We start from the raw sequence: 14,336 nt of genomic DNA, 5'->3' as shown, positions 1-14,336 counted from the left end.
GAAAAGCAATGCAGTAGATTTAATCCACCCTGCAGAATCATTTAATGAAGTACCATACAGGAAAGCTCTGTTTCAGGTGGAGTAGATCAGTATTAGTATGGAGGCTGTACATCTGATCACACTGAAAGGGCTATAAAGTGAGGGGAGACTCTGGAAGATGGCCAAAATAACAATCTTTGGACCAAGAAATAAACAAATAAATAAATTAATTAGTGACACTGGCAAACAGTATGATGTTAAAACACGCTGCTAATACAGAAGACAACTGGGTCAGGAAGAACAGAATGACTTTTAGGACAAAATCATAGGAAAGGACTTCAGAAAAAAGGTAACTGAAACTTGTGAAGGTTTTAAAGAAAATCACTGAACACAAACCCAATCTCTCCAAAACAGGTCTAAAAGTTTTTGTCCCACTGGGGCCAAGTGGCTTTGATCCAGGTGGAGGCAGAAGAGTTGTTAATACTGACACAAGAACAAGATGTATGAACTGACCAATGCTAGAAAATTGAGGAAAATCTTTAATTAGAATTAATAGGCCTATACAGCTCTCAAGGGGATAATGGGGACATAAATTGTCCTTGGAATCCCCCTTGCTATATCAAAGAATTATGATTATGTATTAGAATACTCAACATAAAGCTCCTTGAGCCTCATGATTAAGTCATGGGGACTGTTTGCTTTCTCCTTCACTCCGAAATGTTTAAAAACTTGTACTTACCCAGATGATTACTCACTTAATAAAAACCACCTCTTATGTATTTTGCCCTTCAATCCCCAGTTACAAGCAACATCGCTGGTATCACATCAGAAGACAGTAATCTCTAAAACTGTTAGATTCCAGTTAATTCAGTTACTACACTTCATAGTTTATGAGCACAAATATCACATGAATAACAGTTTTAATGACTTTCAATGAGACACAATTTAGGCACGGGGTATTTGTAAAAAAATCTAATTTATATCCCTCTTATACTGAGAAACGATTTGGAATCCACAGTTACGGACACAGGTTTATAAACATTTTCTGAGGCAGGAATAAATTTTCAAATCCATGTTCAATTTTACATTTGATATCACCATTTTATCTCAGAGATTAAACTCTGTCTTAATCAGAGGGGATTCCCATAATTCAAAGGGACTCAGAACAGTATTTTGTGTCATGCCAGTATCTGTCTCAGAACAATGCCCACAGCTGTCCTTTAATGTGAGAACAGTTAAATTTGGTTTTCATTCCAAATACAACATCATTACTCTTCCTAAACTTAAAATTAAGCCCTATCCGTATGTGATTTATAATGTAATTCATAATTCTGGTTGTAAGAAGCTGTGGACAATGGTTTGCTGTGATTCCATCAGCACTATCGGAATAAAAAAGCATGGACTCAAAACTCCATGATTCAGAGAAAGACACCTCCACTAGTTCCTTAAGACAGTTAAAATATTTATCATCTTTGTCTCCAGCCTTTTCCTTGTTTTCTACAAGATTCTTATATCTAAATAACTAGAGGATTTATATATGTGTTTACATACATATATATGTATACAGTATATCATTATACTTTGACATGAAAACAAAACCACAGACAAAATTTACAATAAATATAGGCTTTTTACTATATCAACAGATACATGCCATAATATAAATTGCTTACTTAAATTTAACTGCTGCAGATTGTGGCAGGCAGTAAACTAACAGAGTAGACTTTGATATTTAAAAATACAGTACAAGGTTATTCTTCCAGTTCTGAAGTGGAAATACCTGAGGCTTTTGTAAACAGTGTTTCTAAAGGCTTCATTTTGCTTTCATGCAACAGTACACAAATCCTACCAAAATGCAAGGATCTGTGTATTTCAATCTAATCAACAGTGCCAGACACTAGGAATATCCAACCAACAGGGCCAGACACTAGGAATGACAGAGAGGTACCAGTACTAACATTTTCACAGTCTTAACCATACCAGAACACAACCTTTGCACTTGTAAAAACAAGGTAGGAAATGCTGGTTTAAACAATTGCCTGCATGGAGTATACAGACCACACGACCGAACACTTTTTTCTCCAGTGGTCTGTAAGGGTTTCATACAGACCCTGGGGCATGCATTTCCATGGCATGATTCCCAGTGCTGACTTCCAGTCATCTAGAGTAGGGACTTGGCTGGAATGCTTTGCAGCTCTCTTTCCTACCCACATTACCTACTGCCCATCCCACTGAAACCTGAGAAAAGAGGGGTCAGAGGATGGCCCAGTCTCATTGTGATGGAGATGAAGGGCACAGTCAGCATGGTGCTCACTCAGACCAGGAGCTAGGAATTATTCCTGCACCCCCCATTAGCTGTAGCCTCGTGAACTTACACAGTATCACAGAGGCACTCTATACAGAGAGTGGCACTCCAGAGGAACTACAGAGTCATAGAATCAGTTAGGTTGGGAAAGACCTTTAAAATCATGAGTCCAACCATAACTATCCTCACTGTCAGATCAAACATTCTCTTCCTGCATCCTCTTCCTACTTCCCAAATTAATCCTAGGGACACCAGCCTCCTCTAGTATGTGACCCTGGTGTATGTCTAAAGCAGGTTCATCCAGTGACACTGCATTCATTTCAGTGACCAGCTGTTTTGTAACATAACTGTGCAAGGCCACATAATCACAGTGTCATAACACATGCACACACCAAGTGTAAATCAAGGCTGCAAAGACAACTTTAGGTCCGGTATTGCCTAACTTCTAAGAGCTTGAGTCCACAACGGAAAGGGGCCTTGTTAGTTTGCTTGGGGTTTTAATTCTTGGGTGAAAGGGAAGGGGCAAAATGAATGAGCAGCAAAACATGAGCCTGAGAAAGCAGACACTCCACTGTATGGTGCTGTAGAGTTCTTCAGCTGTCAACAACTTGTATCTAAACACGACTACGCAACTTGAACTAAGAAATTAAGCACTGGCTTTTAATATTCATTGTATGGCAGTATTACACTATTATTGTTGAATAGCTCACTTTACCATTTCAAATACGCCTGATGTCTTCCAGTGGAAGAGGCAGATTCAGTGATCTTATGTTCTTTTCTATATGTACAGTATGCACTGTAATGCAGAGAATTTAACCTCTTTTTCTTCTAAGTTAGCTCAACATATATGCTACAATTTAACCTCAGTCTTTGTTTCAACAAACAGTTCTCCTTTATGCACAATTTCTCTGTCCTGTTACCTCCAATTTGCATAGTTCCATTTCTGGGTCCCATTCTCTCTTTAGTTTTTATCTCTGCAATTTCTGTGTACACTATTCTATAATTCCATTTTCACTAACTCTATACTCTGCCTGCAATAATTTATCTTCAGTAAAGCATTACCTTTTCACTGGGCATAAAGGATGCATTTCACTGCCCTAGGTTACTCATGTAAGGTATCTTAGGAGCTAATGGCAACATAAATACACAGTTCTCTCCTAGCAAAGTGTCACCTTGCAATCAGCTAGCTCCTGAAAGACTCAGAAGTGATAGAATGTTTTGGGTCACACCTGAGGGCTGCAGCCTACCTGCATTTTCCCTGTAAGCAGAAACAGTTCAAAAATACAAACGAACAAAAGGAAACCATCAAGCAACCAAAAACCTTCGCATGATTTGATGGCTGTTCATTGCAGATCATATAAATACAGGTAAGAATGAAAAGTATATGTTCCTTTTTTCCCGCTCCTATTGAACTGTGTGAAGATAGTGGATTCTTAGGTTTGAAGTACACCAAAGACATTTGAGATTACACCATGCTTGATGTCCCTTGACACAGACAAATATTTCAACCAAAACCAGTTTTACGTCTTCCTGTCTTTTATGGATAGATGGATTTAGGTACATTATATATTACTGTCAAAGCAAGGCAACAGAAAAGAAATCAGTGTCAACCCTTAATGTGTTTAAACACTACCAGTTTCAAGAAAGAAGGGCTCAGTCTTTACATGAGAATCAAAGCTATGCTTTCCTATAATTGCTCCTTCCCTCGGTATTTGTCATAGCACTTTCAGAAGTTATGAAAAAAAGGATGTCCTGTTGAAAGTTTTCAGATTTTCTCATCAAAATGTCAAAAAAGAAGATAACAACAGGCAAATCTATTTCAAACTCTTCTCACTATTCTGTCCCTTTTGCCACTTCATTGCAATATCAGTTCACTCTTGTTCACATGAAGACAGTTCTGTCCTGGACGTAAGTGAATGGATTAAGAGCAAGCTCAAACAACATTCTTGTCTTTTCTTGCAGTAAAATAAAGTAAATGTCAGTCAAATGTAAGATACTAGAAATTTATTTAGACTGGCAGAACTAGGGTTTAGACTACTGAGTTCAGGAAGCTAAATCCTATATTCCAGAGATGTACAGATTTGCCAGAAATTTTCTTAATAGCACTTTTTTAACTGCCTAACTATTAGACTTGTGACCACTGAAAACATGGAAGTCCTGGGAGCTCCAGAGAAAATTTATTTTTATTAAGTATATACACTATGAAAGGCCAGGGAGTCATTTATATAAACAACAACTGCTGTAAAACACAGAAACCATTTATAGAATAGTGCAGTTACAACCCTGCTGCCAGTACAGGGATATTCCAATATAGGATATCCTCCTTTTTAATATTATGAAAAAGTAAATGGAAACTACTAACCATTTTAGGAAGTTCTTAATTTGCTTAGCAAAACTGAAGATATTTGGGGATAGATAACCACTGCTCAACAGTCTTTAAAGTGGTGTGGTATGCACAAATCATGAACCTGCTCCTCCTTCTCTGAGTTTGCCTTTCATCTGCTTAGAAGAGATGTGGTGAGGCCAGTACTACAAAGTGGAAAGCTGCTGCCTCATCAGTTACAAGTCTCCAAACACTGTTACTTGTGTTTATTTAATTCTGGTAAAAGCCTTCCATAACTTAAAAAAAAACACCTTACATGAATGATGTGATGCGAGTAAAATTTTAAAAATTAGTTTTGAACTGCATGGTATCATCATAATTGGAGAGCATGCTGAAAGGAGACTAGAGACTGTACAGGGAATCATTAGTGCGTAATTAGTTCTTAGACCAGAGAATCACAGGATTCACTTTAACTGTGGCATATAAAGAAAAGTTTATATCAATAAAGAAACTGAGAACATAATTTAGAAATCAGACTTACCATTCTTGGATAAATACTGAACATTCGTCATCACTCCTTCAGTGTAAGCCCCTGGTTCATAATTGTCCATCTCCCCCGAAACAATATGAGCTATTCTTGAAGCACGCCCTCGGATTGCACCTGCTGCACGATCTAAACTGTCCGCATTTTGCTCTCTCAGTGCAATGATACACTTGTTTACATCCTCAAGAATATGGCTTTCTGCAGATAAAAGAACATTTCTTTTAAGATGGCACCTCTTACACAATCAGACACATTTTAGACTCAGACTTGTTTGCATTTTTTCTTCCCCTGTTGAAATGCATTGGCCAACACAGGCGTGGATAAAAAACTTACAAGATGAAATCTACACTGAGCTCTCCTTGAAATTCTTAAAACAATTTACTGATTCCTAGAATTTAAAGGTACAATAATACTTTCCTATAAGCAACAGCAACAATAAAATACTGAGTCAGAAAGTGTTAGAAAAATACGAAAACCACAAAAATGTACATATGTAGTGAATATTTGCAGAATGAAGGAAAATTTCAAGGGATTAAAGCTGTTATTTTTTGTTGAAACCTTCTTAAGCCACTGTGACAAAAGGTTCCAGAATGAGATGAATCTTTGCTGACAAACAATTGCCCCAACAACTAAACTAACTTATTTTACAATCAGTGTGTTAGGATGTTCATGCTAATGTTCACTCATGTGAATAGAAAGAGCAGTATTTTTCCCTGGTACTAAAATTACACTACTACTTATTAAATTATTGCAATATGCATCATTATTACAAAATATTGAATACGTATTTGCCATATGGTTTACATTTCTTATTTACAGTAATGTATTTACTGCATTACTATGTATATTATTGATTTATATGCTATTAGTGACATTCAAATAAATATGTGCAAATATCTATTCGTACACACATACATCCAGTATCACTTATCAATATATTAACACAATTAAGCAGTAATGGCTTTCCTGCTACAGCTACATTATTTCAGTGTGCCTTCTTGCCACATAGTACTTCCCCCATTCAGCTATCTCTGTCATTGCCTAATGAAAGGATTACTCATTTCTATTATCATGCTTTCATTCCTATAATATTCTCTATTGGAATTTTACTCTCTTGAATTTGTGGGGTGATCATGAATTCTAAGCCACATTGAGTAAATGAAGAAATTCTTGTTTGCTTCATCTGTTCTACAGTATGGCTATTGGCTTATCCTAGTTAACGGATTTGTGATGGCCTATCCAAAGCCTATCCATGTTAACTTTACTAATTAAAACATATACATGTTTTAGTCACCCTCTGCCTAGCTAAATATACATACATTCAAAATTTTACATTTCTGGCACAAAACAGAACACACAGTTTGGAAATAGGCAAGGAGATGCTGCTAATCTATGTGAAACACAGAACCTCTGGAAGTCAAAAAGTCTCTTAAGATACCAGTTCTTGAATGAGACATTAAATGGGTTAGTGATGATCCTCCTAGTAAAAAGTTTTAAGAAAAAAAAAAAAAAATAACAGGCACAAAATCATTCCATTACTAAACAGCTGAAAGATGCAATAGAAAAGGGCTGATCAGCAATAGCACTATTAAAAAAAAAAGACAACACAACAATATATGTCACAGTAATTGCTGTATTCTGACTATAGGCAATATTTAATATCCAAAAGGTTTCTTCAATGTTTGATAAAGACAGACAAAGAGACACCTGGGAACTGAAGAAGTGGATGTGATACAGTTAACCAAAGAGGTACCCAGTGGTGTGTTTGCTAAAGATGGGAGTAGAAATAAGCTGACTCTGCCTTCCTTACAGGTCACACATGCTTATATCTGGCAGTCACCTCCAATGCATGTAGAACTGCAAAGTTGCTTTTGCCTTTTCCTCTTTGACAGACCTTTTTTTTTTTTTTTTTTTTTTTTTAAACTGCTGGTAGCTGCTCTAGGTCGAGACAAACTGAGCTGCTTGACACACTTCCACACTAAAAGGCATCAAACACTCAGTACAGAAGAGACACTTAACTTGAACCTTTCTTTGCTATTTCACTCAGCTCTATGGGATGTAATGACCTCACTAAAGAGATGTCAATTTGTGTCTAAGCCAGAAAAGATAAATTATTATAACAATCATAAATATAACACAAGCACAGCATATTAGCATTTCCAAGTCACCCATGCAAAACGTGAACAGTTAAAAAAGAACAAAGATTTGGCTAGAGGAAAGCAGAAGGAGAAAATCTTTGCTTAAAGACTGATGGAAGCAATTGTTGCGTTTACATGGTCAGAAATAAAAATGTAGACAAATGCAGAAGGGTGCCAAGCAAAGAAGAATTATACAATTCTTCTTCCAGAATAAATTATTACCCTTCTGTCTTTCTGAACATCCATTTTCTTGACATTTTTCAAATGGCAATAGTAAAGTTGTATTTGTGCTTAACAAACTATTTTTTGATACTCAAATATATAGTAATGGAAAAAAGAACATCAGCAGGAAGGATGAAGATGAAGGAGAAAATAGTGGTACTAAAGTAAGACTGGTCATAAAACAAAGGGAAATAGATCTCAGTAAGAATTCAGATCAAGCTAGAAGACAGTATCAGTAATGTCAAGAGTTCCAGAGAGAACAGGTATGTGATATGTTAGCATTCCCATCTATACCATCAATACTGAAGGACATACTACATTTTTCAGGCAAAGTAATGTGTATATAGGATTTAACTTATGGTATAGAGAGTAATACCATAAAATATAATTAAAGAATAGAATATATTTATGACTTTAAAGCTAAACACTTCTTAAAAGCTTCCATATACATTTTGGTATTGAATTTCGTTTCCTACACAGACCTAAAATCTGCTTTATCTCTCAGAGCATGTAATACAAGAACATTAGAAATGCAAGATGTGAACGCTACAGATTTGCTCTATCTTCAGAAATACCGTTGTGAAATTTCTCTTGCACTAAAGCCATGAAATAATTCAGAGCTTACATGTTTCTTGTTAGCTCACGACTGCCACATCAGTACATCAGTATTAAATTACATTTTATGTTAGACAATAAATTGGACAACCGAGGTAACTCAGCAGACAAAACACATCATTAGGTAATCCTGAATTACTAACTTTCTGGCATGAGTATTTGGGATTCTACCTACTCAAAAATTATGAATTCTGGTTGAGTTTATGAAATTGCTACATCACAGAATGCCTCTGTGAATATGGAATGTCTATATCCTTTCAAGTACATATCACCAGTCTCCAAGGTCAGCAGAAAAAGTTTCATAATGGTGACTTCATTACCACTGTTTGTTCAGTCTGTGCATATTCTGTAACTAAACCCATTGGACTACCATCTACGCGGAAGCAGGACAATGAGAGGACCGAAAACTATTTCAGTTCCACCCATGCCAAACACAACACATGAAACTGTGAAAGAAAGGGACAAATGGCAAGATGTGCAAAGATATTCCAGGGAATACCCTGTGCTGTATAGGCTAACATCTCACCTTTCTTTTTTCAGGCATCTGTTCCTGTGTGCTTTCCACAGTGGGAGGCTTCCAAACAAAACAGATTGTGAATGTGTGCAAGGTTGAAAAAGGCTAAAGCACTGTGAACTGGCATGCACGGAATGCATGAGAAAGGACTAACAAAACCCCACTTCTGCTGCCACAGTTTTGTCTAAAATGAAGTAATATAGATCACCATTGCTTTAGGTTTACTATTGCCCAACTGTTAACAGAGATAATTACAGAAGCAGATAGAGCAGCCTCCACTTTAGGGACCTTTGTGTGATGAACACACTGCCTTTCAACTGTTCAGCAAAGACAACAACTAAAGGGCTTAGTCCTGTGTAAACAGAAAGGTAGGGCTCTTCTAGTATCTACAAAGTGAAAATGGAAAAACATAGTTCACTGGTTATCTTGTGGATATGAATGTGAAATAAATTTCAAAAAAAATATTACATGTGGCCTAATGGAAATACTGTATAAATGGAACACATGATGGAAACCTCCAGGTTTCCAAACCCTTCTAGGAGATGTCAAGAACAATACTTTCATGGAGAAAAAAAACCAAACTTGAGGCTAGATGCTCAACAGAAATGCAATTAGATGTGTATGTTCTGGCCTGAGATCCCAATTAGCTGCTTTCTTCCAAATTGTTATGACTTCTTTTAAGCCATTTTAGAATCTAACTATCAAAACCCATAATAATATCAGGGAATATACATTAGAATGTGATATATCCTTCCAGATATTGTGTTTCAAAGAAGCTAAAGACAGAAACAGATTTTATTAACTGTATATTGTCCATCCACCTTGTACTAGAAAAGATGTGCAACATATTTTCTTGCTACATCCATCCATAGCCACATGTAAGGGATCAGTTGAGGACTTGACAAATGCCACACATGTCAAAACCTCAAAAGTTCTTGTCAGCGTTACAGAATGCACAGACAACACATGCACGAAATTACCTCGTCCACACACATGGGTACTATACAGTGGTAGTCTTTCTGAATATCCATAGCCAACACACAGTCTTTCACAATGTTCTGAAGCTCTTCCTAGATGAGGTACTTCACAATCAATAAAATGCCACTTAAGTTAATTTTCCTAAGACACAAACAAGCTCCTGCATTTGCCTTAGCACATCTAATGGAAAAGGAAAGAAAGACTGATGACAGTCCAGCAGAAATTATTCTAAACTGTGTCTTTCTTATACATGCTTCCCCCTCCTGTACAAAATGCATTAGATCAACTTTTGATTTTCATCCAAGCATCCTACTTTCCAAAGCAGAAGATGATGATTAAGATGATGTACCATCTCTTTGTCATGAGTCAGAATGTCTAGTATAAGAGTTAGTTGTAACAGTGGATTGATAGATGTTTAAAGAAATTGTCAGATTGCCATGGTCACCACAGTAATTATCATGAGTGGTGCACTGTACCTTCTGATCTTCCTTTGGGATCTTGGTGTTAGTCGTACTGGCCAAAAATCATCTCTCAGCTGAGCTAACCACTGGACAATAAAGCTGTCTTTGACAAATCCATGACTCAGCCTCTCTGTGATAAAATCAATAGCTCTTCCTTTGCATGTCATCTGAAGAAAAAGAGAGGTGATGCCCTTCCACTCCACTTGGCACTGATAAGGCTTCAGTTGAAGCAATTCTTTTAAAAGTTTCTCTACTCAGTTCAAGAAAATTGTGGACCAAATGGAGACAGTACAGAAAAAAAGAGAAAAGAAAAAAAATTATTAGAGATTTAAGAAATATGATATATGAAGAAGCATTGGAAAACTCAATTTGTTTGGTCTCCTGAAGAGAAGATGGAAAATAAAACATACTTTCCTGCAATTCCTATACCATAAAGTTAGATGTACAAATGTATGTAGTGATAGTTTAGCCTGACCAAAATTATTTCTGTCTTTTACCATCTGTTGGCATGATAAAACGGGAAGCAAATAAACTGTACAAAAAGTAAATTTCAGACCACTGCTATTCCTGGACATGGTACCTTATAGTGCTACTCAGAAAAAGATTTCAAGTTCTCCAAAAATGGCAATACCTAGTATGGCAAAAAACGTGCTCCCACACATTCATAATGCTTTGGTGAATTCCCAAATTGTTTTTGAAAACAAACAATTACTCATAATATCCATACGCAGATTTAGTAATTTCTGGTGCCAAAGTTAAGAGAACAAGACTGCTAAGTGGAAGATGGAAGTCCCAGTATACAAGTCCCTGCTATCATTCCTCCTGTATTCAGACAGAAAAAGAACTTGCATTTAATTCCCACCTTTTTCCTACATACTGAAGTTCAGAGAATATGCAAGGCTAAATCTCCACAAGCAATCTTATGAAATAGATTTTCTTGGCAGTGGGGACTCTTTTAATATAATATCCACATTATACAAGTAAGACAGTGTCTTAGCTACTATTCAGAAAAGAAATCACTGGTAAACACTTAATGTTCAAGGTCCCTGGCAACTTCAATAGAAGAATTTTTAAATGAGTAAAGAAATGGAGAAAAAGAATTACTCAGAACAAGGAAAATAAATATCCTTTTTTTCTCTGATTCTATTAACCAAAGATATTTTGTCTGCCAAAACTAAGAAACTAGAAAATTTCTATTCTAATATTATTTGTTGCTAATACACCTGACAACACTGTCATTCTGTCTCAGACCAGGAGTGGTGTTGAGAGGCATGGTTCACAATGGTCTGATATTTACTCAAATGCACATATGCGTGCTTCCAAAATGCTCAGTTTTCAGACACATGCAGATATAATATAAAATGCACATAAATGTCTACTATCAGGTCCATGTTAAAAAAGGTAAGGAGGAGGATTCAGAAAGCTACAGGTTAAGGCTTCACTCCAGTTCCTTGAAAAATATGGAAGAAGACCTCAAGGCATTTCCAGGCACATGAAGGGCAGGAAGATGATCAGAACAGCATCAATTTACTAAGGACAAATCAAGCATGGCCAAACTGATTGCTTTCAGTGATGAAGGACTGGCTCTGTGATGAGGGGAGTGTATTGGTTATTGCTTGCTTCAAGAACATTTTTGACACAGTCTCCCATAGCCTCCTTACAGAAAAATTAGAGTGATGGCAATTGGGTGGGTGAAGCAGCGATCAGACCATCAGGCCCACAGAGGAGTGGTCAGTAGTTCAAAGTCAAGCTGGAGGCTAGTTACGACAGCTGCTCTTCAGGAAAAGTTGATGCTGAGGCTGACACTGTTTAACTTCTTTGTTAACACCTTGGGCAATGTCACAGAACACATCCTCAGCAAGTGTGAAGGTGACATCGACTTGGCAGGCTGGCTGGCTGGAACTCTAGAGGACAGAGCTGCCGTTGAGAGCAACCCTGACAAGCTGGACAGATGTGCCAACAGACCACTGGTCAGAAGTTGAATTCAAAGGAAACTTGGGACTTGATGTAAGGGGGGGAAAAAAAAAATCTTAATCATGAGTACAGTGAAACACTTGAACAAATTGCCTGTGGAGACCAGAAATTAACTGATGCAGAGAAATGGGTACAAATGTCTTTCTTTTCAGGTGCTAGATAAAATAAATTATTATTACTTTTAAACAACACTGAGAAAGTCTGCCACAACTACATTGTCTTCCTGAAGGGGGAATTATGATGTCAAGAGAGACCAGATTTGGAAAAGCCCATACATATGAAAATCCTCCTGAGTTAATAGGTATGTCTCATGTTAATGGGTGCCAGGCTGCAAGGACAAATTTTCCTGAAAGAAGAACATGTCTAGGAAGCGTGTCAAAGAGTTCCAGGAAAAAGTGAGCTAACTTGGAGAAAGGTAAAATCTAAGAGTCCAGTACGATGGGACATAAGCTCAAAAATATGGCAGCTATCTCAAACAGTGAGCTGAAGGCTGCAAGACAACAGAACAGGGATGGAAAATGAAGATGAATGTGGGCAGAGAAAAGAGGGGATGGCATAATGACACCCCCCTAGGCAAGATACTGGAAATTCGTCAGAATCTATCACTATCTGTGCACGTCTCTATAGATGAATTGGGAAGGAAAAGTGAAGCAACTCTTTAAATTGTATAATAAATTTATTGCATATGTTTTTAGAAGCTTCAACCTGTAGCCTGAAACATTAACTTCAGTTCTGTTCACAGAAAACACTAACTGAAGTGTGTGTTTCTTTCGCATTTTACCTTAGGGTGAACAGAGTATTGATTGAGTTGGCAGCTTCTCCTTAAAGTTCATTTACACCCACATACGCACAAATGATTCCGAGATGTTAGCATTTAAACTCAAGAAAGCCAAAAAGTAAAAAACAAACACCACCCCACCCCACCCTGCAAATCTCCCACCACATCACCACCAAAAAAGAATCTCTGAAAAGAAGAATGTTTCTTAAAGTGAGTGTCTATTAATTACAGAGTTGGCGGCCCAAAACGATCAGCTTAATTGGCTAATGAAGGTTTCAGATTACAGAAAATTTCTCTCCCTGCATGAGTGAGAACCTTACAGCGATGTTAATGCTTTCCAGACTTTTTATTTCTTTCTCTCATTCATTTTAACGTGATTACAATAAGATTTGGTTGGTTTGAGATGTTAACTGCTTGTCCTTCAATCCTTGCCCTCAATTTCTTGGGCACAAAATTCAGCCTAGAGACAGGTTCCTGGATTGTCAGCTTCCCCTTTCAGCATCCAGATATATTCCAGGATCTTGGGGAAATAAAGGAAGCACAGTCTTGAATTCTCACTATGCTTAAGTCTCCCTTCTTTCCTGGAGCTTTACATGAGCCAGGCTCTGAGATCTCTGAAAACAAGGAAGTACGCTGCAAAAAGCATAAAGGCCATCTTGATGTCTAAAAGGATCTGGAGAGAGGAAAAGCAGAGGAAAAAGATGACCAGAAGCATGGACACCTGGATGGGCAAGAGACAGGGAGAAATCACAAAAAGCAGAAACATAAGCACGCCCCGCTGCATAGAGGTCACTTCTCTATCTACATACTCTAATTCTCTCCTGGGCTACAAGACCAAGGAAACACTTTCCTCCAGAAACATGCAGGCGTGATCTGCACTCACACAACTTGCCCCTAGTCTCTTTATTTGGCCTGGGCATCTTAAGCACACTCTTCTTACGTCAACTGAGAGAAATTATACATTTTAGGGACAATCCACCTCATGCTTTACATACACATGTAAATATGTCCAGTTCACTTAGGCTTTAGAGGTGCCCATTTCTCTCCTCTGGCTATAAAAAGCTGAGAAAGTTTAGCTCAGTTTTTATTCTAAAAATTATAGTTGATGTTTCATACTCCCATTATTTATGAGAATGTACAGGGCAACAAAGAATTTTTAATGTATTAAGCTGTAATATGATGCTGATTTTTGTAGGACAAGAAGGGAAAAATAGTGAAGTGGAAATAGTAGCAGGACATGAAAGAGAAGATGACAAGAGAGAAGAAGAAATAAAGCATTATTGTTTAATCCTTGAAAACCACCATAATCACAGATCATGCCTGCAATATGCCCCCCCAACTGCTACTAACTTCCAGAATGTACATAGCAAATTTTACTCAAACTAGCCTTGTCTCAGCTACGAACGCAGGTAATTATAATTATTCTCTCCTAAAAGAGCACTGTCTTCAGCGAAGTAGCTATAATTGACATACAATAAAATTTTTCAAAGAGTGTAATTTACCTT

At 37.2% G+C, this 14,336-nt stretch overlaps 1 protein-coding gene across 3 annotated transcripts in view; it reads right to left on the bottom strand.

Moving 5' to 3' along the window:
- Positions 1-14,336, bottom strand: part of CTNNA3 (catenin alpha 3) — a 480,821-nt gene that overhangs the window by 105,559 nt on the left and 360,926 nt on the right. For all 3 annotated transcript variants that reach the window (XM_074924433.1, XM_074924432.1, XM_074924434.1), the window contains one exon: positions 5,149-5,349. In XM_074924433.1, coding sequence (XP_074780534.1) covers positions 5,149-5,349 — 201 coding nt within the window. The remainder of the gene's footprint in view (positions 1-5,148; positions 5,350-14,336) is intronic.

The sequence above is a fragment of the Athene noctua genome, chromosome 21 (genome assembly GCF_965140245.1).
Source record: "Athene noctua chromosome 21, bAthNoc1.hap1.1, whole genome shotgun sequence".
Taxonomy (NCBI): domain Eukaryota; kingdom Metazoa; phylum Chordata; class Aves; order Strigiformes; family Strigidae; genus Athene; species Athene noctua.
The sequence above is the reverse complement of the archived record's forward strand: the minus strand, read 5'-3'. Positions and strand labels throughout refer to the sequence as shown.